General features: G+C 37.4%; 1 protein-coding gene across 3 annotated transcripts; it reads right to left on the bottom strand.

Annotated features, from left to right (window-relative positions):
• Nucleotides 1-374: 374 nt before the first annotated feature.
• LOC117407172 (centrosomal protein of 63 kDa-like) lies at nucleotides 375-19343 on the bottom strand. 3 transcript variants are annotated; one of them, XM_059028477.1, is made up of 15 exons: nucleotides 19223-19343; nucleotides 18295-18346; nucleotides 17130-17301; nucleotides 13184-13279; nucleotides 12355-12483; nucleotides 10693-10806; nucleotides 10035-10268; nucleotides 9759-9904; nucleotides 8690-8833; nucleotides 7491-7605; nucleotides 6739-6924; nucleotides 6070-6156; nucleotides 4934-5124; nucleotides 2532-2889; nucleotides 375-1104 (listed from the first exon to the last, which is right to left on the bottom strand). In XM_059028477.1, the coding sequence occupies exons 2-15, from the start codon at nucleotides 18336-18338 to the stop codon at nucleotides 949-951; spliced, it is 2172 nt and encodes a 723-aa protein (XP_058884460.1). In that variant the 5' UTR covers nucleotides 18339-18346; nucleotides 19223-19343; the 3' UTR covers nucleotides 375-948. The 3 variants fall into 3 exon arrangements, with proteins under 3 accessions (XP_058884460.1, XP_033867760.3, XP_058884459.1); XM_034011869.3 differs by having other exon boundaries at nucleotides 10035-10289; nucleotides 19223-19342; XM_059028476.1 differs by lacking the exon at nucleotides 19223-19343 and adding an exon at nucleotides 19054-19207 and having other exon boundaries at nucleotides 10035-10289.
• Nucleotides 19344-24571: the final 5228 nt, after the last annotated feature.

Genomic DNA, 24571 nt, shown 5'->3' on the forward strand with positions numbered 1-24571 from the left:
TGAATGACATTGTCTTCGGGGAGGGAGATGGGACAAATCTGTGTTTTGTGTGAAGAATGTATATTGTATCCCATGTTAACATTTTGTATAGAGAAAATCATCTTGCCTGTATTAAACTGGCTTAATGAATGGTAGAATTGTCAAATTCATGCTTGCCAAAGGATTCTTCCTTCATTATGCGGCCTCTCTTGAAATATGAGTGTAATCTGAAATGTTTATTTTTGTGAATAAATCCAAAGTTTTCATTGAAGACACTACGTGGTCACTTTGTAGTCTGTGTATTTAGTTATACACGTTTTTGTAACATTAGATTATTACAACTGGAAATTTACACACCAGGGATGTACCATTATATATAATAAATAAAGACAATCTGAAAATTTGATAACTGTTTTATTCTTATAAGAAAAAAAAAAAAGATCCTGAAGCAATCTAGTTTATATTTCAAATGACAAAAACGACATAAGTGTTACAATTGCAACATTAAAATAACATTAAATATGGTAAAAACATTATACTTTTAGAAAATAGATTTTTGCTGTTTTCGAAAAAAAAAAAAAATATTCTGGCTGAAATAGCTTTTGCACCAATTGTGATTTTACATAGCACATAATGCCACAAGGTGGACGAATGCTGCATTGGAGGTTCTACAACGGTAAACCGTCAAATCTGTGTTTTTTTTTTTTTTTTTTTTTCTCCGTGCACAATTACAAATAGAAAGGAAGTAATGGGATTTAGTTACTGGAACATACGAAATCTGGAAAATGCATACTGCATTATGTTCACACTGCATATGTTTTAGAGGTATAAAAAAATGCCATGGCTTACTACGGTGCTTCTAAGAGGCTCTGAGATGTGCAGTAAAATCCAGTGCTGGGATCTCTCCAGGGAGCGCTCTCCTTCAGAGAGCTCTTTGTAAGAGGAGGTGTTGCTGCAACGTCCAGGCTGTCAGCTCAGTTTAGGCACAGTATGCTTCTGCAGGGCTTGCTGCGTGTTGCTGTTCAGTTTAGCAACATAGATGTCAAACAGCCGCTCAAGTTCTTTCGACTGCTTCTCTTCTTCCTGGAGGAACCATTCAGCTGCAGTTGAGCTCCGACATGGAGACTGGAAAACAAGTACACACATTATATATATATATACAGTGCCTTGCAAAAGTATTCAGACCCCTGACCAATTCTCTCATATCACTGAATTACAAATGGTACATTGAAATTTCGTTCTGTTTGATATTTTATTTTAAAACACTGAAACTCTAAATCAATTATTGTAAGGTGACATTGGTTTTATGTTGGGAAATATTCTTAAGAAAAATAAAAAACTGAAATATCTTATATATGTATATACGTGTATGTGTATATATATATATATATATATATATATATACACAATGTTTTTGCTCAAAGCGCCAACATCCCAACGTTTCAGTATGTTTAACATACCTTTGTCAAAGGAAAGTGTGTTTGAAAATAAAAATTGGCTTTTGATGCCATGGTAACCACACATTCTGAACCCTCTCTTCCCTTTTCTTATAATCAAGTAGTTCATTCCTATTGAGTTTGTCAAGCTTTCTCAATTCTCTCTCAATAATTTGTTCTTTATATCCCCTTATGATTTATTTGTGATTCTGTTTTTTTGTAGTCATTTTCATCAGAACAGATTATTTTTATCCTTATACACAGTCCTTTAGGAATGGCTCTTTTTGTATGGATAGGATGTGCAGATGACATATGTAGGTACTGATGCATATCAGGAGGTTTCGAATAATTATCTGTTTTAAAAGATCATTGATCAAGTTTAACCAAAGTGTCCAAGATTTCAGATTTTGACCTTAAATCCACCAAAATGTTACGGTGGATATAATTTGCTAATACAAGAGATTCTTCACGTGTCCATATTCCAAGTATGTTATCCATATATCTTATGTATTCTAATATTTTCTTATATAGTTTACACAATAACATTTCCTCCCATTTACCCATATACGTGCTTGCAAAATGCATACCTAATTTTGAGCCTGTTGCTGTTCCGTCATTCTGTTTGTAACTTCTATTTCCAAATGTAAAAAACTATTTTCTAAAACTATCTTGATCATATTTATTATTTCTTCCGTAGGTATCATGTTCTTCTACTGTATTTTCCAGTGCCTCTTTACGTGCTTATAATTTTTCACGCCTGGGAACACTGGGGTACAAGGATTTTACATCCATGCAAAATAAAATGGTATTCTGTGGAAGTTTAACCTTTATATTATTAATCCTTTTCAGAAAATGTGTTGTATCTTTAACATAGCTAGGTAAACTTTCAACATGTGGTTGCAGCTCCAATCCTGAACTAGTAACAGATTACAAAGGTACAGATACAGCTGTGGGCTTAGTAACTGCCCCCTGGACATGTTTCTTTGTTCTGACCCCAAATTTGACCAGACAAACCCTTTCTACCTTCTAGCTCACACACCTCCAGATACAGGCAGACACAATTCTGCTGCATTCCAGTTCCACTTCGATGGGCTAAAGACGTGTAAGAAAACTCACCAGCAGCATGAATTCCTCCTCACTTTCTAATGAGCCCTGCGGATTTCCTAACATGTACACATCAGGCAACTCTTCATCAATGAAGCTGTTGCCATGGAGACTGGGCACACCCACAGCTGGAGACTGCCTCTCACAAAGTATTGACTCTTTCATGGCCAAGTTCCTGCTGGGCCTATCCGTGGGCCTGCAGGTATGTGAGTGTCTGGAATTGGAATCCAGTGCAGTGGCACTCCAGGTCGGTATGCTCCCAATCTCCCCTTCTTCCTTCCTCAGTATGCTCTCCTGATTTAATTTTGACTTCAAAGATGTTGCAATCTTCCTTTCATTTTCATTCTCCTTTTGGTGTCCTGTGTCTTCACTAATGGAAAAAAAACACACACCACAAAATCAAGGGTCACAGAATAGATAAACAATGTATTTTGTTAAAAGAATACAGCAGTGTAATCCATATAAATATAGCAGGCAAAAAATCTGACTAACATTGGGTAGGTAGGTAATATATTTTCCCATTTAATGAAAGAAAAAATATATATACATTTGGGTGGAAGGTATCATTTCAAGGAGCCCCCCCCCCATGGTTGAAAAATTAAACCTTTGTTGGTTAATGATAGTTAGTAAGCATGGTAAATACTTATCTAACGTGAAACAAAAGTACTCTTGAGAACAATGTCTGACCAGAACTTTGACCTTTTTAAAAGACAGAAAATGCCAGTACAAGGTTCCCCTCATCCAAGTCTCGTACTGAGAACAAAAATGACTTCACTGTGATCTGACAGCAACCATCTGCTGCTGTTAAGGGATTAAACACATTTCCTTGCCTGCCGCTCCGAGCTTTCTTCTATTGCAATTCGGGAACGTGTAAACATTTACATGAAATGTTTGCAAAATGTGTTTAAACTGAGAAATGACACCAGATTAGTTGAATAGCTTTAATAGAACTGCCCTGCTGTTATTCATTTCTGAAGAGTGTTAAACATTTTTTTTTTATTAGAAATACCCAAACACTGTGATTAAAGACTTACTTTGCCTTGTATTTCTTTGTTATTTTAAAAGAGTATGTGTGAAAGGTTTCTGTGACTGTTTCTTGAATTATCAGGTAGTGCTGTGCAAAACGATTATTTGATTGAGCTCTCCACATAAATCAGGTGCTGACAATCAGGTGGGGGTGGTTGGTGTTGATTGGCCAATTTACCATTCAAATTAAACAAGTGAAGAAACAGCTGCTTGTAATTGTGATGCTTGCTGCTTTTCTTAGACTGTTTGTGCAGCTCTGTTTTCAGGTATGGATTTGGAATGTATGTGTTTTGTTTTTTTTCTCAGTTTATTTCCCCAAGGGAAATTTTAGCTGAAGAGACACCTCCCCCCTCCTTTTGAAACAGCATCACTCTTGTGCTATGTGCAGCAGAAGTCTAACAGATTAGGTCTTACATAGATACCAAACTTAAAAAAGATACCTGTCACAACATTTGGTTGATAATTTAATTTCATAGCTCCACCGGACACTAGATCCAAGTTATTTAAGTAAAAGAGGACTGCAGTTTTACTGAGATATTTTTTTGACTCAGGGAAAAGGTTTGGTATACCACCAAGTTGTAAAACCGATTGATTCTAAATTCTTGTTATCTTTATTAGATATTTAGTATTCATATTGTTGTCTGGCATTCTGCAACGATGATGCACAGCCTGCAGTTATTTAATGGGAGTCTCATTCAAATTCCACTCAAATAAACGCTTGAAGGACAGGATTCTATTTTCTTTCTTGAATAATATGAATATTGTCTCAGTTAGAGTGGAGGTTACTTTGTTTCTTTAATAGACCAGCATGTACCATTAGTGTAGGAATACAGAGGCCACTCCATGAATGCTCAAGGAGTCCTGTAGACGAGACCTTGAAGGATGCAAGCGGGTTGTTTACGACCTTCTTTTATGAGTGAAATAAACACAGCTCTCCATGCATGTTCATGCAGAGTATTCTGTTTATGTAGCAAGCAATATGTATGAAAAGGAAAGTATGTTTAAACCTCAATGAAACAGCTGATTTCAGGCCATTACTTTTCTTAAATCGCATCTGCTTAGTAAGGCAGAAAAATTTGAAACAGTGCGATCCACCCAGTTATTGTGATGCTGGATTTGAATGAATGCAAGGAGAGATTTCTGAATGAACTCTACTGTTAGTATTAAAGCTATTAGGAAATGTTTCAGCTCACACTTCCATCAGTGACACAGTAGCGGTATTTGGGATGTTTTTGAACATTAGGTAGGGCAAGAATTGTTATTTTGTTTGTTCTTAAATAGCAATTTGTTTTCTATTTGAGTTTGATTGATTTTCTGAAATGAACAAGCTTGATATAGTGTGAATGTTACTGTGTCAGAACCATGGACCCTTTAAACTTTGAACTTACCGGTCCTCTTGTTCCCTCCTCTCCATGGCTCCCTGCTCCACACTGTGTTTCCCCTGGGTGGCTAGTGAAGGCGTGTCCAGTTCTGCTTGCAGCAGCACCTGGTCTTTCTGTAGTGTCTTGTTTTGCTTCTCTGCGTAACTGGTGGCAGGAATATTGCCCCAGAGTTCTTTCAGAGAGTTACCCAAGGTCTGCTATTAGGAGGAGGGACAACAATTTTTTTTTTAGCATCAACGGGTGTGCAGATTACGATTTCAAAATCAACTTTCAAGATCCTCGTAGCATTCACAACACTTGAAAATATATTTTATATTTACTACATTTTGCACAGTTCTTGACAGTGCTTTCACAATGCTTTTACTGTGCTTTAATAAACTTTGCCAAGCTTTTTTACTGGTATAACGCAGTAAACCTGTGTAGGGGCTTTTGATAAGAAGTCCAGTATTTTAGCACACTACACTGTCGAAAGGACATAGCATTAAATGGAGACATTCAAAATGTATTCTACTGCAATTGATGAATGAATTAATCTTAAGTGTTCAATAAAACTCCTCTAGACTGGATTCATCAAAGCACACTTTAACCTAAAAAAAACATTTCAACCCAAAGATCTATACTAAAAATAATATGCCACCCTCTGGATTCATCATGAATCAATAAAAGATGGGTTCTCCTGCTGATTGTTACTTATTACTTATTTGCTTTACATCGGCTTCAGTCCCAACAGGTGGTCAGGCACTACAGACAGAATCAGAAGAACAAACTGGTGCAATATTTTTTTCAAAAATGATCAAACTTGATACCACTGTCAAAACATCCAGTACAGAAATGTACTAAAATAGATGAAAACCAATATTCATCACATTATTATTTTCCATATTCTGTATCTGTACTTAGATAAGGTTTGCTTACTATGAATCTTACATTCACAATGTTCACAACAAGAACATTACAGCGAATATAATACTCCTTCCTGTAAGCTGAGCTAAACAGTAACAGTGACTTTCCGTAAAAATGGGAACTTCATTTCATCCACAATATATATCCCTGGTATAATAGATGTCTGAAAGCTTTTTAACTTGCTTATTTTTTTTAACTGGACACAGAAAAAAGAAAAATACACAACACTGTTGCATTACCATGTCTGTCTTTGCCTCCATTGTTGCAATCAGTTCCTTCAAATGCTTGTTTTCCAAATTAAGAGCCTCAAGCTGAATTTTGGCCACCTAAGGAGATGAAAGTAGGTAGGTTAGTAAAATACAGGTACATGTATGCCAAAGCATAATTTGCGTATCAAAACCAAGACAGGGGGTTTTCCATGACAGACTTCAATAGCTCCGCCAGACATCTATCACGAGTGAAAAAAAAATATGTGGGGAGTTATACCAAAAAATGACATCACTGCATTGTGATGATGTCATCTCATTCTACTCACTGTTGAATGGTGCAATACCAACAGTTTTTTGCACAGATACCTCCCCTATTGCCTTCTTGTATCCTACAAATACACAGTCCATGCATTTACAATGCTTTTAATCCAATTACTAATCTGATATTAAGACCTCCTTTGATAAAAGGGGAATATATAGATCTGAGAGAGCTTTGCGCTGTGAAACTGATAATAAAATACATACTTGTATAAAAAACTAAATACAGAAATCTTCTTAAATCCCCAGATTCTGATACTCTCAGATACCTTGGTCCTAACCAACTTTCACCACAAACGAATAAGCACTTCTCTAGAATTATGTAAAACACATCAGGGCAATTCATTTCAAACCACGCTGCCACATGTCGTTTCTCTACACCTGATAGTCGGTTGGTTTTCCTTTGCTTTGCTTCAGTTCATTTTCATGAGAGGAAGTTCTCTCCACTGCCGTCTGTAACGCAAACTCTCTCTGCTCAAGTTTCGCTGCCAGGTTTGTGAGTTCAGCCTGCAATCCTCCATTATGTAACCTGTGTGACTCCTCCAGCTGCAGCACTCTATCCCTCAGCTGTATAAGCAGACACACAGTTAGTTGCATGTGGCTGTTGATTTAGACAAATATCTCAACATTTTGAGTACAATGCTATTATTTGGCCCCTAATCAAACACTAATACAACTTGCCGGCTATTGTTTTAAGTAATGGAACCATGATTAGAGAGCACAGTTCATTTAATTACTGTGACAAAACACCTAAAGAGATGGTGTTTTGGTAGTGGTTTGAAAATGGGAAAGTCCTTTAGTCAATTATTGTTGAATTAATCCACCTGTTAAGATACATAAAGAGGGAGAGCTGGAGTGCTAGAAAGACTCCAGTTAAAGAAAGAAAATAAGAAGCTGACAGGATCAGCTCTGAACACAGCTGTGTTTTTGTGTTTGTTTTGCTTTTGTTTAGAAAAGTGTTTTGTCTGATAAAACTTGCTTAGCAAAAGCAGCCTCCGCACGACAAAGCAGCTTGGAGGTTCACAGTCAATTATCTTACAGTCCGCAAGGCCACCTGCCATTGAGCTATTAGTATGAAGTATGACTAGGGCTCACTCTGTCTCCGGTAGCACACAGACAATGTATTTTTGTACCTTGATAATTTCATTGTTCTTGTCCTCTTCAACAGCCTTTAGCCTGTGGACCTCCTTCTCGGTTCTTCTGAGACAGTCTTTGAGCTGCATACAATGGGAGTGTGATGCCTCGAGCCTTAGAAAAAAAAAAAATATATATATATTTTCACAATTCAGTTTTACAGGCATGGCTCCTGTCGTCTGGCAGGCACTGCATTGCAAAGGTTTGTCCTTTATTGTGCTGGTTGTGGTGCAATGATCACATTTGACAATTAGACTTTAAGAGGCCAAAGAATATCACAATTATGCTTGTTACATAATTTTGCATTTGGTTAGCATCATTTTCATTGTTGTTTTTAATTTGCTGGTTTCGAAAAAAACATTGCATGTTTAAATACATTTGGCTTATTTCACAGGACATGAGAGCTACTCTGCGTGTGCTGCGTCCTGTTAGGCAGCCAGGGTTTCTGTTTCTTGTGATCCGAGGAGAACGAAAGACACTAGGCAATGGTGGGACAAGATCCCACAACAGATTTCTATCCTTCCTGTTGAGGGATATATTCCCTCCATTTAGTACAGCTCCTCTGTGACTGGTACTTGTTATTGCTGCAATAAGTTACTTACTGGAGGCTGTTTTTGTGAAACAATCACAGAATGTGTTGCACAAGAATAATGCACAGCTGTTCACATCATTTCTGGATATTTTATTTCTTAAAAAGTACACTTTCCCTGGCTTAAGCGAGTGCTGAACCCAGCTTAGTTGAAAAACTGGTCTTGATTAGGGCGGTATTTTATTCACAGTAAAAAAAATGCTTATTTGACAGCATTTCAGTCTAAACATAGGTATTTCAAGATGTTTCATGATTAAACATAATATTTATTAACGCAGAAAAAATAGCACTGCACCATTCTGAATGTATCATGTTCTCTCTTCAACAAATGTTCCTAAATATTTAAATGCATATCTGAAAAACAGTTAAATGCTAAATTGTAGAATATTTAGTTTTTTAAAGACCTTCTATTTTCACCATCAGTGAATTATCAAACAAAATAAAAACATAACTAAATGTAAAAACAACAGACACATGAAATGTCCCCTTCTTGTAGTGGACAGAGGGATCTATAGCAGTAATAAATATGTATATTTACACTATTCTTTCAGAAATTATAATTTTTACGGGGAACTGCTAAATGTGTGCCCTAAAACCCAATTTTCTTACCCAGATTGAAGCCTTGTCATCTCTGCTCTGAGTATCTGTTCCTTATTTTGGCTAGCTTGCAGCTGCTGACAAGTGCTTTCAAGGTCTACTTTCAGATTCAGCATCTCGGTGGCCATCATATTCTTAGAACTCTGCTCCTCCATCCTGCAATCAAATCAACACTGAAGATGAGACGTCTTTTTTTTTTTACAAGCACAGTTTGCCACCTGCGCAATTACATAACATAAGAAATGTTGGGAACGACATGAATATCAGTACCAGGCTGCAACCAGCAGAGGACAAACATTCCAACAAAGGAAGGGAGGATAGGTTGATCTAGAATTATAACAAAGATAAAAGAGAACTGTGATTTCTTAAAACTGTTCACACTATAGCCCCACAATATGGTGACATGTGCTGCAGCTGGAGAAGTCACACAGCTCCCATTGTGAGGAATTGTACACTGACCTTTCAAAGCAGACAGGTGCACTTGAGCAGAGACAGTATGTTTCACAGACAGCAGAGGAGAGAGATTCCATTCTCAGATTGTCTTGTTTAATCTGTCATTACTCACACCACCAGTATTACATTTAGTCACACTCCCAAGTACAAAGTCTTAAAAGTATTGCCACAGAGGGTCAGGAATATCTCTATTCCAGGATTGTAACTGCCTGTTTGTGCATTAGATTTCTTGTGCTCTGCAATTTTTTTCGCAAAGATTAGGTTTTGCGATCATATCCAACTTGAAAATCAATTCTAATGACAGCGAAGCTCCCTGACTTTTGAACGACTGCGGGTCAGCTAAATGGATCCCCATGCTTTTTGTAAGGAAAATAAATGTTTTTCATTTTTGTTTATGGAAAAAATGGCAAAATTAGTATTCACCAAAAATAAAAAATAAAAAAAAACATGACAAATGTTCAGGAGACAATCATATGGCATATTGGGGTACCAATGCTAGCTTTTGAGATTTCCATTATTGTATGCATATTGCTGATGCATTAAAAGGTGTGCGGTAATATCCGTAGCAAACCATTCAACAGATCTTAAAATCCGTCTTACCCTCCCTGTGTTGGGCTAGCTGGCTTACCTGATGGCGCTCACCTGCTTGGTGAGCTGTTCTCTGAGTTTTGCCCCCTCCCTCCTCAGCTGCTTCTCCTCCAGGTCGGCAGCCTTCAGTAGGTCGTCTCTCGTGTGTAGCTCCTGCCTCAGTTCTGAGAGCTCTTCCTCCATTTTCTAAACACAAGGCAGAAGCAATGTGTTGGGATTATGGGGTAATTTATTTAAAGACTAAAGTTTTAGGACCGTACTAGAGTTCTGGGTAACGTAGAATTGGATCTCCTGTATTAAGCACATGGCGCTGTACCTGGCGCTGTGTGTGTGACTGCCGCAGGTCCTGCAGGAGGCGCTGTGTCTCCTCGAGATGCTCTCTACTCCTGGAGGTCAGCTCCTGCACATCGTTTCTCAGTTGGTCAATTGTGACCTCACTGCTCAGCAAGGTTTTCTGAGCCGTCTCCAACTCGCTCCTCAGCTGCCTGACCTCACACTGCCGCTTCTGCTCCGCCTCTTCCTGTAGCGCCACCCGATTGGACAGCTGGCTCTGGTAGTTCAGACAAGTTTGCTGTTTAAAATAAAGCATTGGGGTTCAGAAATAACTATTTTTTGAGACTATCAATTCCACTTTAACTGCCTCATGCTCAACTCCCTTAAACCATGGAGAGAGACAGTTTCCATGGTTTCCAAATCTTAAAACCTTGGGACACAGACAAGGGAGGTGTCTTTGATTTAAAGTATGTGTGAGATCAGGTTACAATCCTCAAACAACTCATTTGAGGCAGCCCAATATTCCCCTTTGTGCTCTGTGTCCCACTGGTTATGTTATTTCTCAATATAGGTAGGATGTGTTCTTCTTTATTGTGTTACACCTTAAAACTATTGACTGTTCCTAACAGTGAGGAGTTCTGGAGCATGAAATCCAATGCCCTGATATTGAAATGTGGTTTTCTATTATTAAGTATTAAGACCTGAAAAAGTTCACATTTGTCTGCCAGGCTTCTTCGATGGGACTCCAGCGAGGTCAGCGAGGTCTGATATACGGCTCTCTGCTTTTCCCATTCTTTTGCTTTAGCCCTGAATTCCTGCAACAACAACAAATATATTAAATCAAACACATTAATAACATATTTTCTTACACTTGTTCTTTCAACACAAAAGTATTGAGTATAGAGAATAGTTGACAGCCAGATGCATTCCAAACAAGCAGCAATGCTTTTAATAATGCAGCCACTTTTTTGTATAGATGTGCACTCTGGAAGATTTGCTTGCTATACAACAGAAAAACATGAGAAATTGAATGCTTTTCAATACTACAGCAAAGGAAAATAAGAAAACACTTTAGAACTCTCAAGTATATAGTCTTTTTTCAGGCCTGTACTTCACCTAAATAAAACAACCAAGGTCACACCTCTGCTGTATGATTATTTTTAAATTTGTCTAAAAACTAAATAATAATACAACATAGCACTCAGAAATGACCGGTGTGCATTTATAATATATACATTAGTATGCGTGGAAGCCTCAAAGTCTATAAAACACTTGGGCTGTGAATGCCCATGCACTGCAAATATGATTTTGAGGGATGGAAAAAACATATGTTACTCATGTAGCTCTTAACGTAGGATGCTGCTAGAGATGCATCCTAATGAAGGCTGGTTAGGCTTAGTCAGATTGAAACTCAGACAAGCTGTTTGTAATATGAGCCTTACCTAATACGCTTGCAAGGAAACATGGATCAATTCTTAAAGCTCCTTCACGTAGGATTAAGCTGCACTTGCCAGTATTAACTACATTTATAAGAAATATGAGAGAAAGACAATGACTATACTCTTTATTGTGAGCAGTCTTGTTTGTAACTCTTAGGAATGCCTTGATTTAGATGTTTTAACCCCTTCTTTTCTAGCCTGCTTCTTCTGGTTTGGCACCACCTGACGCTATATGTGTGGTGAATTGTCCATATAAATGCAAATTATGAATATCAAATTTTTTTAGAATTTATGATCCTTTATTTTTGAGTGAAACAGTTTTTGAGAAGTCTGGGAGTCTCTCCCTGGCTCAAGGATTTGGAGCGTGACATACGGGTATTTGATATGTCAAGGTGTCTCTTCATGGGCAGGAGAACTGTGAAGCACCAGCAGAGTCCAAAGCTGAAAAAATTCTTATAACACAGGAGACACGAGTAAGGCATTTAAATACTTGCACCCTCTGATTCTATATTAATACCCTTTATCTATTTAAATCAGGTTTCAAGAGGCGCTATGCTTCAATTCTGTTTGCTTTAGAAGGCATCTACTGGTGGGACATTGACCGCTCTGCTTGGAACCTCATTAGCTGAGAGGATCGAGATCTTTCATTAAAAGAGCAAGGGCTAGATTCTCAAAGCTATTTACTCCGAATTGAGATTATAAGTTTTTAATAAAAGAAAAACTTGCCTAGTAAAGTAGCCACACTAGAAATAAACAGCTCAGGCATTTCATTTAGGGTCTTGCAGGTTACAATTGATGTTGTGCTCATGACAGTTTGGAATAAATAGCTTTGAGAAGTCAGCACATAATATCCAAAACGAAAATACCTAGAAGGAAAACAGAGTGATTTCTGATCACACTTTTTCATTGGACATGTATATTTACCTCAAGCTTTCTGTTTAGCTTGCTAGTTTCAAACAGAGAATCCTCCTCCTCTGTTTCCTTGCTGGTCTCTCTCGCTTGTCTAATGTGGTGCCGCTGCAGTTTTTTATAGCTGCTCTTCAGTTTGCCAAGCTGTATGGAGAAAACACAGCCGTGCATAATACTGTGTTCCTTTTCTCTGGCTTAAAGAAGAAACAGAATATCTTGGTAACAGCTGTGATTATCGTTTTTAGCTTTAGTTGAAACAAGATTATCAGGGATACTATGATTAACAATGATTTTTCAGTACAATAAATAATTAAGACACCCCACATTAACCGAGAATACCAAAATGAATGATTCATGTTCCAGCTGAATTACATTAGTAATCAGATGTCTTTTCAATTTTATGAAATGTGTTGTGCTTTATTGACCTATAATAGCGCAGAGGTACTGAAATTCACCCAGAACTTCAAACCCTCACATCTCAATCTTATTACACAACACACAATTTTTTTTTTTTTTTATCAATTTAGTGAAAGTTGAGTTCTTCGGTGTCTGTCTGTGAGGTAACAGAAGATGCACATGTTCTTCTGTCACCAAATCATGAGTGATGAAATACACTTGTCTTGCAACCAGTCCTGAAAACTAAAACAATCAGGTCTCACCAATAAAAGTCCTCTTCAATTCCCTGAATAGTGTTAATAAGGTGAGGTATTCATTTTCTATTGTGAATGGTTTATTCCAGTTTCCAGGTTTTCCGAATACTGAAATTTGGAATAGAAACCTAATTCCCCTGCTGTGTAAAGGTACTGACTGACTGAAATCAGTGGACCTCTTGCAATGGGGATACCTCAGACTGAAGCCCATTGAGCTGCTCTTCATACTTCTGCACGGTCGCTTTATTAGACTTGTCCATCTCTTCCAGCAGATGGTGCAGCCTGCCAACCTACGAAGACATAAGCACAAGCAATTACAAATGGCAGATCAAAGCAAATGAGGTCAGTACAGAAACATATATGAAAACTGAGTCATCAAAGATATCGAGTCTTGCAAATAAGTTGCTTCAATAAGCAGGAATAAAACGTTTTTGTAAATGATGATTTCCAAAACTACCTTCTGTGGATGTAACTATGGCGACTTACTCAGTTGTTAGTTGGACTTATCAAGTTGTTAGTACTGTATTATTAATACAATTACCTAAGTGAAGGCTAATTGGTGTTAATTGGCCTACTTTAATTGTTTCAAATGGTTTCTCAATACCAAAAGATCATCTGATAATCCTCAGCTATACTTGGTTGAGGCTGAAAACAAGCTCACCATTTTTAAAACTAAGAAGAAGAAAAAAGGTCTGGATAAAGTGCCAATCCACCAAGGAAACAGACAAATGATTTATTTTCAACAAAATAAAATAAGTGCTTGAAATTCCCCACGACTCTATCATTGATATTTGTTATGAATGGTCCTTACTTTACAGCCTGAAATGAAAGATGACAAAGGGGCTGGGGTGTTCAAGGACAATACTGACAGGAACAATAATGTTTCAATAAACTAAAGAGAACTGGCCCCCTGGCCTAATATCAATTACAGCTGCAATCTAAAGGCCAATACAGAACAGCTGTGCCCGAGACACAAAATTGCTTCCAACATCACAAAACAAAATAGGGATGTACAATTCAGTGCCAATCAAAAGCCCAAAAGAACACTGCAACATGATGATTTTTTTTTCTAGCTTCATCCCCAGAGGCCTGCAGTTTTTACTTGTAAATAGATGAGCTCTGAAAACCTTGAGCTCAATGTCCCCTATGGTTTTAGAACCAACTCCTGGTAAGTGGAAGCTTATTTTTTAGATATCAGAGTGTCTTAACCCTTTGAAACCTGGCCCACACTGATGCCCAATCCTTTTTTTCAAATGTTTCCTATTGTGTAAGTGCTGTAGGATGTCTGGAAGACTATATTGTGAAGCGCAGTGAACACTGTAAATTCATTAAAGGTTAATGGGCATTGCAGCATTGCTCTTCCCCATTAAAAAATAACCATACTGGTTTATAAAACACAAAAATTATAAATAACTTTCCCTGTTTCACTTTTTTTTTATTTGGACACACCTGCTCCTCACTATTCAAGGGACATTACACAAGTATTACAAGAAGTTCATAGATCAAAACCTGGCAGATTATGACATCTGAAATCTGTTATAGAATAGAACAGAGCCAGCTTTGAAGAAATACTGACAGGGGAAAAAAACATAGGGCCCTATCCATGAGCTAAACAGGCTGTTTTAGATTAATTCAATGTATTGAAGCTGACATGGTGAGCTGTTTATGTGTACTGTAGTATAAGCACAGAAGATGCTCCCTATGTTTCGGATGTTTCAACAGCAGGTAAATGCATGTGTTCAAATAAAAGAATGCATCATCAACTGCAAAATGATCATGGTCAACTATAAACAGGGCTGGAGAAGTGCATTGATAAGGCAAAACCTGACTGAGTTTGACCACAATTCATTTCACGTGAAACTGCTGATAATATTCAGCGGAATCAAATGGCAGGTTATGATATGAAAATGAGGTCTCCTTCTTCCTGGCTTTTGATCGCCCCAGTGAGTAACCAATAATGTTATTCTGGAGATAAGAAGTGTTGCCTGGTTTTAGAGGGATATACAAACGTGAGAGTATTTGCAATTGCTGAGTTTAAATAATACACATGATAAACTTTGAACCACTTCTGGGAATATGTGTTGAATCGTTTTTACTTGGGCCGTTGAAGGGTACCGACACATGCGCTTTGCCTCGGGGTTCTAACCATTGTGTCTGAGCATTAATGAGCTTGGTAATCACATGACAGAGTGACGTCAAATGAGTGGCCGAAGTGGTCCATAGGGATTTGCTAGATTTCTGTATATCTTTGCACATAGCGCTCTACATAATTAAAGCTGCGAGGCACAACTTTAAAAATTAACTCTAGTGACCTTAGGGTTGGTGTCGCCAAGTTGAAGTAAGCATGCTAAAGTATTTGTACGTATCTATCTATAGGTGTGTAGTCTGTATGCTGATTGCTTTACCTGGCTCCATGGAACTTGCTTAGGAAGTCAGCTGGTCAGTACCAACCTACCACAGAAATAAATATCGTCTCATGAAAAAAAAGTTTTAATTTGTGTCATAAAGTCGTTTTTTTGCTGACATGTGTTTTGATATTTTAAGCCTTACCTACCGATATCGTACCTTAACTTGCTGTGATATTTGTAATGCTTCATGCTAACCTCATTCATATAAACTGAAAATAAAGTTATCACTGCCTTTACCCAAGTCATCGCTTCAGCAACCATTTAACATCTGAATTCAGCATACTCATTTACTATGTTTAACTCAATTATTAATATCAAGTAAATTAATTAAAACATGTCTTGTTACTATGTGAACAAATATAATTAATAATAAATGAAATAAATACAGAAAAGGCATGCCAGTGTTTAAGTATAGACTTTCAGCAATATTGTAGTTTGCCTTGCTTTTCTTGTGCATATGCTGTACTGTTTTTGGGTCTCTTTTTTTCCCAATGCTGTGTGGTAAGCTTTATACTTTGTATTCGGTGACATAAATTCAGATACTAGCATTTTTGTTTTTACAGTAACTTACTGTAGTTTTTCTGCTTTCTTTAGACTTGCATGTTTCCTTGTGTCTATGTTCACCACTTTCTGGGATTTGTAAGCTTCTTTTGGTTTGTATACTGATATATTAATAAACTTTGTTCTGTGACCGTGAGGTTGGTTCACTGCACAATTAGGCATATTTAAGAACATTTTTTATATAAAAAAATAAATAAATGCTGTTAATTTAGTACTCTGTATTTATTCATTCATTTGGTCGCTTGTTTGTAATTCTAGAGTACTACAAAATGAATATAATGCATTTGACATGGAGGACAAGTACGTTTTGAGTAGCCACCGTAGCCTAACTGAGTTCAGGGAGTAACTCAACCAGAGATGCAGTGACAACAATGCAGGCTCATCAGTCAGAACAAGGCGGTGTTCCCTGCCTCAAGATGGCTTCACGTGTACACACATGGACCTCTCAGAACAACATTTCCCATCATCCTCCTGTTCACATATGTAACTGAGATGGATTTACCAGTGAGCAGGAGGATGATGGGAAATGTAGTTCTGAGAGGTCCATGCGGGTACATGTGAAGCCATCTTGAGGCAGGGAATACAATTTAAGAGTTAAAAAAGTGGTCAAAATGAAAAAAAAATTGTAAACAATAGACACACCTTACGTAAACAGTTGTAGCAACACATGGGAACATGTAACACAATAAAATAAAAAGGTCCTTATGTACCCTTTAAACTGCTTGCAAAGTACCGCTACTCAGACCTTATTACATTACAGATTTACAAGGGATAATTAATACCATCTGCATTTTCAAAATCTTTAATAGCAATTTTAGTAGTGTTTTATTTAATTACATTGTAATGACTGAATTATTAACAAATGATGTATTCTCTTACACAGTAACTGATGTGTAACTACATCATATCTGACTTGTGATCAACTTGTTACCTGATGTAATATCATGGTTACATCATGGTGCAGGCCATTTCAATGTAATTATAGTAACCATTGGTGGCTCCCTCGGTATTACCATGTTATGTCTGACGATGTGGTCATCGCTAGCTTGATAATTGAATGTGGTGACTGTTAGGCGTACTATACCGAAGAAAATCCATCTGAACTTTGAAATAATATTAAAAATAAAAAATAAACATATTGGTCCTGGATACAGGCCTGCTCATGTCTCACCTCCTGGTTTTTGCTGTTGAAAGAGTAGCGGGTGTTCAGCAGCTCCTGCTCTCGCACCTCCAGCCGGGCCTCCAGCGTCTGTCTCTGCCGCTCCCACTCACACCTCTTGTGGCTCACCATGATGTCGATCTGGTGCATGAGCTCCTGCAGCTCTGCCTCACATGGGATAATCCTAGGGCAAGGGGAACAAGAGGCTTGAAAAACAACTGGTTTACAACAATGCAATGGAACAAGTGTTCAATTGACCCTACCTGCATATACAAGTTGGCTGTTCAGGAGTTAAAGTTCTGTGGGAAGGGTCCTCTATCTCATATATTTAAGGCACATATCAGAAACTCTGTGAGAAACTGGGTCAGGTTTAATGAAAATATGCTGCAAATCTTATCAACACTAGAAAGGAATCATTTTGTTGTACGAGGAAGCACATCAGTATCTACAATTAACTAGAGCAGAAGTGTTGATCCTAATCAAACCAGATGCCAGTACTGTCCACACCTTAAGGGCTGTGATGTAAGTGTGTGAACTACATCATTACAATGACAAAAAAAAAGATGCCAGCACAAAAACACACATCGAATGGCCTACACAGAACTTTGGAAGGAGCAAACACCAGTACCACCAGTATAGTAATCGCTGCTTTCAACAATGAACTGTTCATGCCAGTTTTCTGAAGCTGCACAGGAGTGTGTTCTAAAGTTCTTTCTGACCTACTTCACTTCTGACCCAGTTTAAATTTCCCTCCCCTCCAAGGCCTTGTGTTTTCTATCCACCTGACTAATAGTCTATCTCTCCCCCTCTCTGTATTTCCTTTTCTTCCTCTGTCTCATTGTTAGATTTGGGTTCAATGCACATTTTACTGTTATCTGTTCCCCCTAGTAAACAGCGAGGTATAACAATACATTAGAAAGAAGCTGAGATCCCCTGGTCTAGGTGGCAGGGTGCGATGCCTGCTCAGTACCTGTCTTGAACAGCAGTGCAGCATATCCTTCATGATTACAAATAGGGCCGTGGGAGCTACTGCCTGCATCAAGGACACTAACTCTGTATTGGAAAGCCCTTTGGTAGTCTATCTACATATGCTGCTGGTTCTCTTTGTTGCAGAACACTAATAAAACACACATGCGTGTTTCATGTGTAAAAGAAAAAAATATATAATGTGTAATACCCTTGAAGGTCACGTTGTGCAACACCTTCAACCAGAGGGTCCATGTCAGGGGCTGTGAAGATAACAGGGGAAACAAACAAACAAACAAAAAAACCGTTAGATACAGATATACATTCTGTATTTTCCCCATTATTATTATTATTATTATTATTATTATTATTATTATTATTATTATTATTATTATTATTAATATTGGTGAACAGAAAATGACGATAAATCCCCCCTGCTATGCTTCTCAAGCAATATTTCTCCGCTTTCACCAAATATTAGGGAGAATATAAGCCATAAGGCCAATTCTGCGATGTCGTCACTCTAAAGTAATTCATAAAATAGAAAACTACAGGAGCAACCGAAACAGATTTACAAGTCTTTTGTGGCAGCCAAGTGGCCACTGTACAGATTGCAAGAGAACCACACAGATCTACGAAATTGGACCTGTGAACAACGCTATACTTACTGTGCCAATAAACCAAAGTATTACCCGGACGTACACTTTACTTATTGTGGGTATTGATATAAAGCTCATATTTCTGTTTATAATAAACAGTCAAAACAATATCAAGTTATAATATTTGTTAATTTGCCGACAAATGCAACTTTCTGTGTTCGGTACTGACAAGAGTTTGCTTTAGTTTGCCACGATCGCAGCATAACAATGGAACCAAAGGAATTCGAAATAAAATACAAAACGCGTTGTTTCAAACTGTAACACAAAGGTGAAACAAAATATTAAACTTCCACAGTTTCACTGGTACTTACCAACCAATACCCTGCAGCAGAATTTAAAGGACAATACAGTGAAGCAGTCATATATAGCCTTCGTATTCGCCTCTGAGAGGCAGACCTCATTAAAGTTTCCAGACTCCTGGTCAGTTTAAACTGATGTGAGAATAAAAGTCATCTGTTTGTGAAGTTAATAATACGCTACCTTCTTTCAATTTCCCGCTGTTGTTGCATTTCTTGGCGCTGCCACTTTAACACACAAAAAAAAAATACACAGCACAGCGTGAGCAGGTGCACATAATCCACAGCAGAGGGCGCTGGAAACAACGAAGCATCGATCAATACAATAGCTCGAAGAAAGCCTCAGTATTCCGCGAGGTCCTAAATGCCAACATTTGCTGAATTGCAATCTGGCAGTAGGGTCTAGTAAAGACATGTTCTATACCAGCTTCCTAGCATTCCAGTATAGTTAACATCATTGTGACGTAATGGGTAAGGTAAAGCACCAGTGCTATTGGTGGATGCAGGTAGGAAATTCTGACTTGGGTTTTATACCGCAGGAAACTCTGTTTTTCTATTACTTAGATGCATGGAACAGCTGGTAGCCAATACAGTTTACGTGTGCGCCAATTCCTAACACTTGCTGTTCACCAGCAGTTGCTTGACTTGCCAGAAAATGTAAAGTGTTACATTTCAACTAATGCAGTGAAAAACACCTTCCGTCTTGTCTTACTCTAATCTTAACCCAGTCAGAACAGTTAGTACTGTAAATCACACAGAAAATAGACAATGACTTATTCCTATTCTAATAATAAAGCTATATTTACCTAAAACTGTCTAATTTACAGTGGGACTTTTGAACACCTTTTTTCTTGCCTTCTTAATCGCAAGCCTGACAGAAAGCAACTGACTTTAAGCTACTGCTTAGGATCAGTGCAATATTGCACTCTAGTGGTGGACTATGGTACTGCTAGTGTCATTTTTAAAATCAGTTTTCACACAAATTATTAGGTGAAGCACTATTCTTACTGGGCTTTTTTTTGTTGTGTTGAGGATCTTTTGTTTTCTTGGCCACTTCTTTATAATTCAGGGTATACCGATTTTAACTGTAGATAAAAACAAAATAACAACATGGCAGTTTCCTTACAGTGGTGCAATGAACTCAGTTATTAATACTGGATGACAGGGAAAACAGTCTGTGGTAAACACTGTTCACTGTACGACGGTAGGAAGAATCAGAAGCAGAGGCCTGAATTTTCCCCTTCATTTGGGTTAAATAACCCAGTTTAATGGACATACAATATTAAAAGAAATATAAATAATAAAAAAGGAACTATATAATTACAGACTATAACTTCAGGTTTTCACATTAATAAGTGTAATATGTCATTCTTTAAAACTAAAACATAATGGGGCCCTATATTGTTTATATCTTGATCAAAGGATTAAAGTATGGGGATAGCCACAGCTACAGTAAACAGCTTGCCTTGGTTGTCTTATGCCAGCTATCCATGCTACTGAATAATCATTTGGGCATGTTTTTGTTAGCAAGGTCCTGGCGAGATATTCCTTTGCATCATGCAGTGATTCACTTCCACTGCTGCACAGCCTCCACATCTCAATCCAGCTCAGCATCTGCGAGAGGAGCTGCAGCGTTGAATTTGCCAGTGACTTCTGATGTAACATAGTGTAGGCTAGGTAAGAATCAGCAACTCCCCCATTCAAGCGTTCTATCCACTGCACAACAGGCCCATGGTGTTATAGAGCACACCACCTCATTTCACCAGCAGGGGTCAGCAGTACATCACAGAACACTGCATCTCTGACACACCACCACAGAGAGTTGAATGGGGTGGTGTTCTCTCCCAAATCTGCTCAAAGGAACCTTGGTGGATCTAAGCCTCACTATTTGTTCAATTTCAACAAAAACTGGAATGTGCCCAGTCCCTGACCACATTCCGGCGCCTCCTTAAGACTCACCTCTTCAAAGAGCACCTGTAGAACTCCTCTGTTTGTATCCTGGGACACTATCACCCTTCATGTAAATGTGCTTTATTTTGCTCTTATCTGCCCCTATTTTACTGCATTTAATCCTGTACTTCAGAATACTGTAATCTGCCAAGTGTTTAACCTGTAGTACTTTGTATTTAATCATATCCTGATGTAACTATCACTATTTAATCATACCCTGATGTAACTATCACTATTATCTGCTGTATTATTGAATTGTGGTTGTCACACTTATATTTTGTTTGAACAAAAGTTATTGTATTTCTTGCTCTTATTGTATTACTTGTATTGTAACACTTGAAATGTATTTGCTTACAATTGTAAGTCGCCCTGGATAAGGGCGTCTGCTAAGAAATAAATAATAATAATAATAATAATAATAATAATAATTGTTTTTACACACAGGGAAGCACTATCTATCTCCTACTTTTGGATTTATTAACATCAACACACTCAATTCTCAACTGGTTTAATTAAGCAAGACTGTTGCACCCCCATTACATTTTAAATCAGCCATTTCAAACCCAGGGGAGTCTTTGAAGAGACTACTTATGCATGGAGGCATTTGTATCAAAGTAATGTGAATTTTATTGAGCTGACATGTAACAGTTATGTCCTAAACCTAAAGAACAGCCTAGCTGTGAAGCACCAAAATATATGGATTTTTATGGTGTTAGCCTAAAGACATGGAAGCGTACACTGCAGATTAGAATTCTAAGCATCCGTTGGCTTCTTTTATTATTGGAAACATTCAGTTCGTTTACATGACAAAGCGTTTTCTAATGTTTTCGGAAAACTGAATCAGAAAACTGATTTTCTGTATTTACTGTAGTCTAATTAGAATTCAGCTGTATACATGGATTGAAGTTTTCGGAAAACGCAGGATATTTTCGCACGCAAAGTACTGTAGTACCCTAAGTACGACTTGAACAAACCAATGCAATTAAAAGCTAAATTGGCGTTATACAACGGAAAGATTATCTTGTATGTACTGTACTGTGAACATGAAATGCAATTTAGTTAAATTGGCAATTCATATTCTACAGCCATTCTTGAATTATATTTGATTAATAAATGCAGATTACTTTTCTCTGGCTCAGGTCCAAGAAAATAATTTTGTATCATTACCCGCCACAACATATATTTTCCTAAAAAACTGTAGCTGATACCACCTTCCAGCGGATGTCATCAGACCTCCATTGTTTCTGCTGCAATCTGCAGCAAACACCATGACATTTATGACCAGGAGTTTAGAGAAAAAATAAACACATAAATAAATAAAAGCAAAAGATAATAGAACAAACGAGAACAAAATATAATTTCCTATTGAAAAGTCAAGGTCAAAGAGGTACAGGTCCTCTAGCAGGTAATTAATGAAAGTTTGGCAAAACTCTAAATTGTTGCCTTTTATATGTGTAATTCTGAAGAGTGGTTTTACATACAGAATGTCCAATGCATTGAAATGTTTAGAATTTTTTCTTGGCAAAATGTAGAAGTGTACTTGCTGCCAATAGGTTATAATGGTGACATGATTTAAAATTGTCATTTATTCCAAGGCAAAGTACCTAGTCTCTGCTGTTGGAACTGAACGAAAAATTTGACATTTCGAAATGTAACATGAAATATTGTTCTACTTTTATGGCTTCTGGTAGACTTTTGCAATTTCATTTTGTAGTTTCTTTGATTGCATTACTTAAATAAAATATCTCAATTATGTTCACACACACACACACACACACACACACACACACACACACACACACACACACACACACACATATATATATATAAATCCTAAAATTCTAGGTGATGCAAAGCTTTTGGTCACAGCTGTAGTACGCCTTTAATAATAAATACAAAGGAAATGTGACATTTCCTAGAGAATTCTTTTGTTCTGCATGTTTTTTGGAACATGAAGTCCCCAAAAGGTGATTGTATTAATTGTCCTCTAAAAACCCAATCACTTGTAACACATGAGATGCAAGCACAGCCTTTATTTCTGACTGATCATCCCTAACATAGGTAAAGGTTGTTTTTTTTATGTTTTTTTTGTCCATTCTTCCAGATGCCACATGCACATGTTGTTATTCAGATATTATGTGTTGCTTTTTAATATGTAAAAGGTACTATACAGACACCACAAAAGAACAGGATGAAAAAGGCATTTATATTTATAAAGCTGGAACAGCATGAATTATATGCCAGGTTAGGTTTGGGCTGAGTATGTCATTACTGCTCAAGGGTAAATCATCTGTCTTTTTATTTCTAAATGCAAGAACAACAAACAAGGGTTTCTCTCAAAATTATCTCTCGTTATTTTGCTAAACACAACAAAAGGTACTGCAATGTGCTGCACTATTTTGAGCTGTAGGTTTTGTGATGCAATCTAAGGTTCAAAGCATTTGATAAAATACACAATAAGAAAAACAGTATGCAGCTTTTTAAACCATCATCTTCAATGCAAGTAATTGAGTCTCGTCATTTATTACATGTACTGCAAGCTACACAAGTTGAAAGGTGGGGTGTGGACACAGGGTGTAGCACTCTGTAGCACTCAAAATACGATATGAAAGGACTTTAACCTTAAAAATGGTATATAATGCTAGAAAATGATATCGTAAAAGTGTACCGGAAGCCACTCAAGTAGTACACTATTTCATGTCACATTTTTAAATTTGTGTCCACTTTTCGTTAAGTATATGGAAAACCACAAAGCGCTATGTAATTCAATATGTTAACGTAACATTATTCAGCAGGTTTCATTTGACTTCATGAAGCAAAATGTGTTAATTCTATAGGGTGATGCAAAACTTTCAGCCATAGCTGTGTATTATATTTGATGCAACAAAATTCAAAACAAAGTAACTTGAATTGTTTTTTCTACTTGGATTAAAAATATATACATACATACACACACATATAATTGAAGTGCCAAGATGAAATTTAACAACACATGTTTACATAAGAAGGGTAAACTATGGTTGCAGGGGCTGCATTGAAACAGTGAGACATTGTAGAGCAATTGATTTCCAACTACTACCAGCTGTAAGAAAAAAAGAAAGAATGATGTAACTCCCATTCAGGAGCGTGCTGATAGCATAACCTCAATTCCACACCTAATTAAAAGGTGGGCAGACTTTCAGGGCAGCTCTTAAAGAAGCGTGGTTGTTGTAGTGAGACATCAGTGGTCATTGTAGTTAAGTAGACTTGAATGGGCAGGGTGGCGTAGCTCCATATTGTGAAACCAGGTCATTGTCAATTGCATTGACAGTCTAATGCTTAACCTATGAAACAGCATGAGCCAGCCACACACCCCCGCTTTTCGCACAGACAATGAGGAAACTATTTCTAATAGATCAGTTGTCTCCTGAATATCAGCTTGCGATACAATAGCTCATTGTAAGCAGTGGAATCACACATCATCAAATCATCTTATTTATCAAATCATAGATGTGTCTGAGATAAGATATGACCTGATTAATTATGCAGTAACGATAGTGTACTGAAATGCAAAAAACGCAATTTTCATATAGATTTTCACGCC

The sequence above is a fragment of the Acipenser ruthenus genome, chromosome 8 (assembly GCF_902713425.1).
Source record: "Acipenser ruthenus chromosome 8, fAciRut3.2 maternal haplotype, whole genome shotgun sequence".
Classification (NCBI taxonomy): domain Eukaryota; kingdom Metazoa; phylum Chordata; class Actinopteri; order Acipenseriformes; family Acipenseridae; genus Acipenser; species Acipenser ruthenus.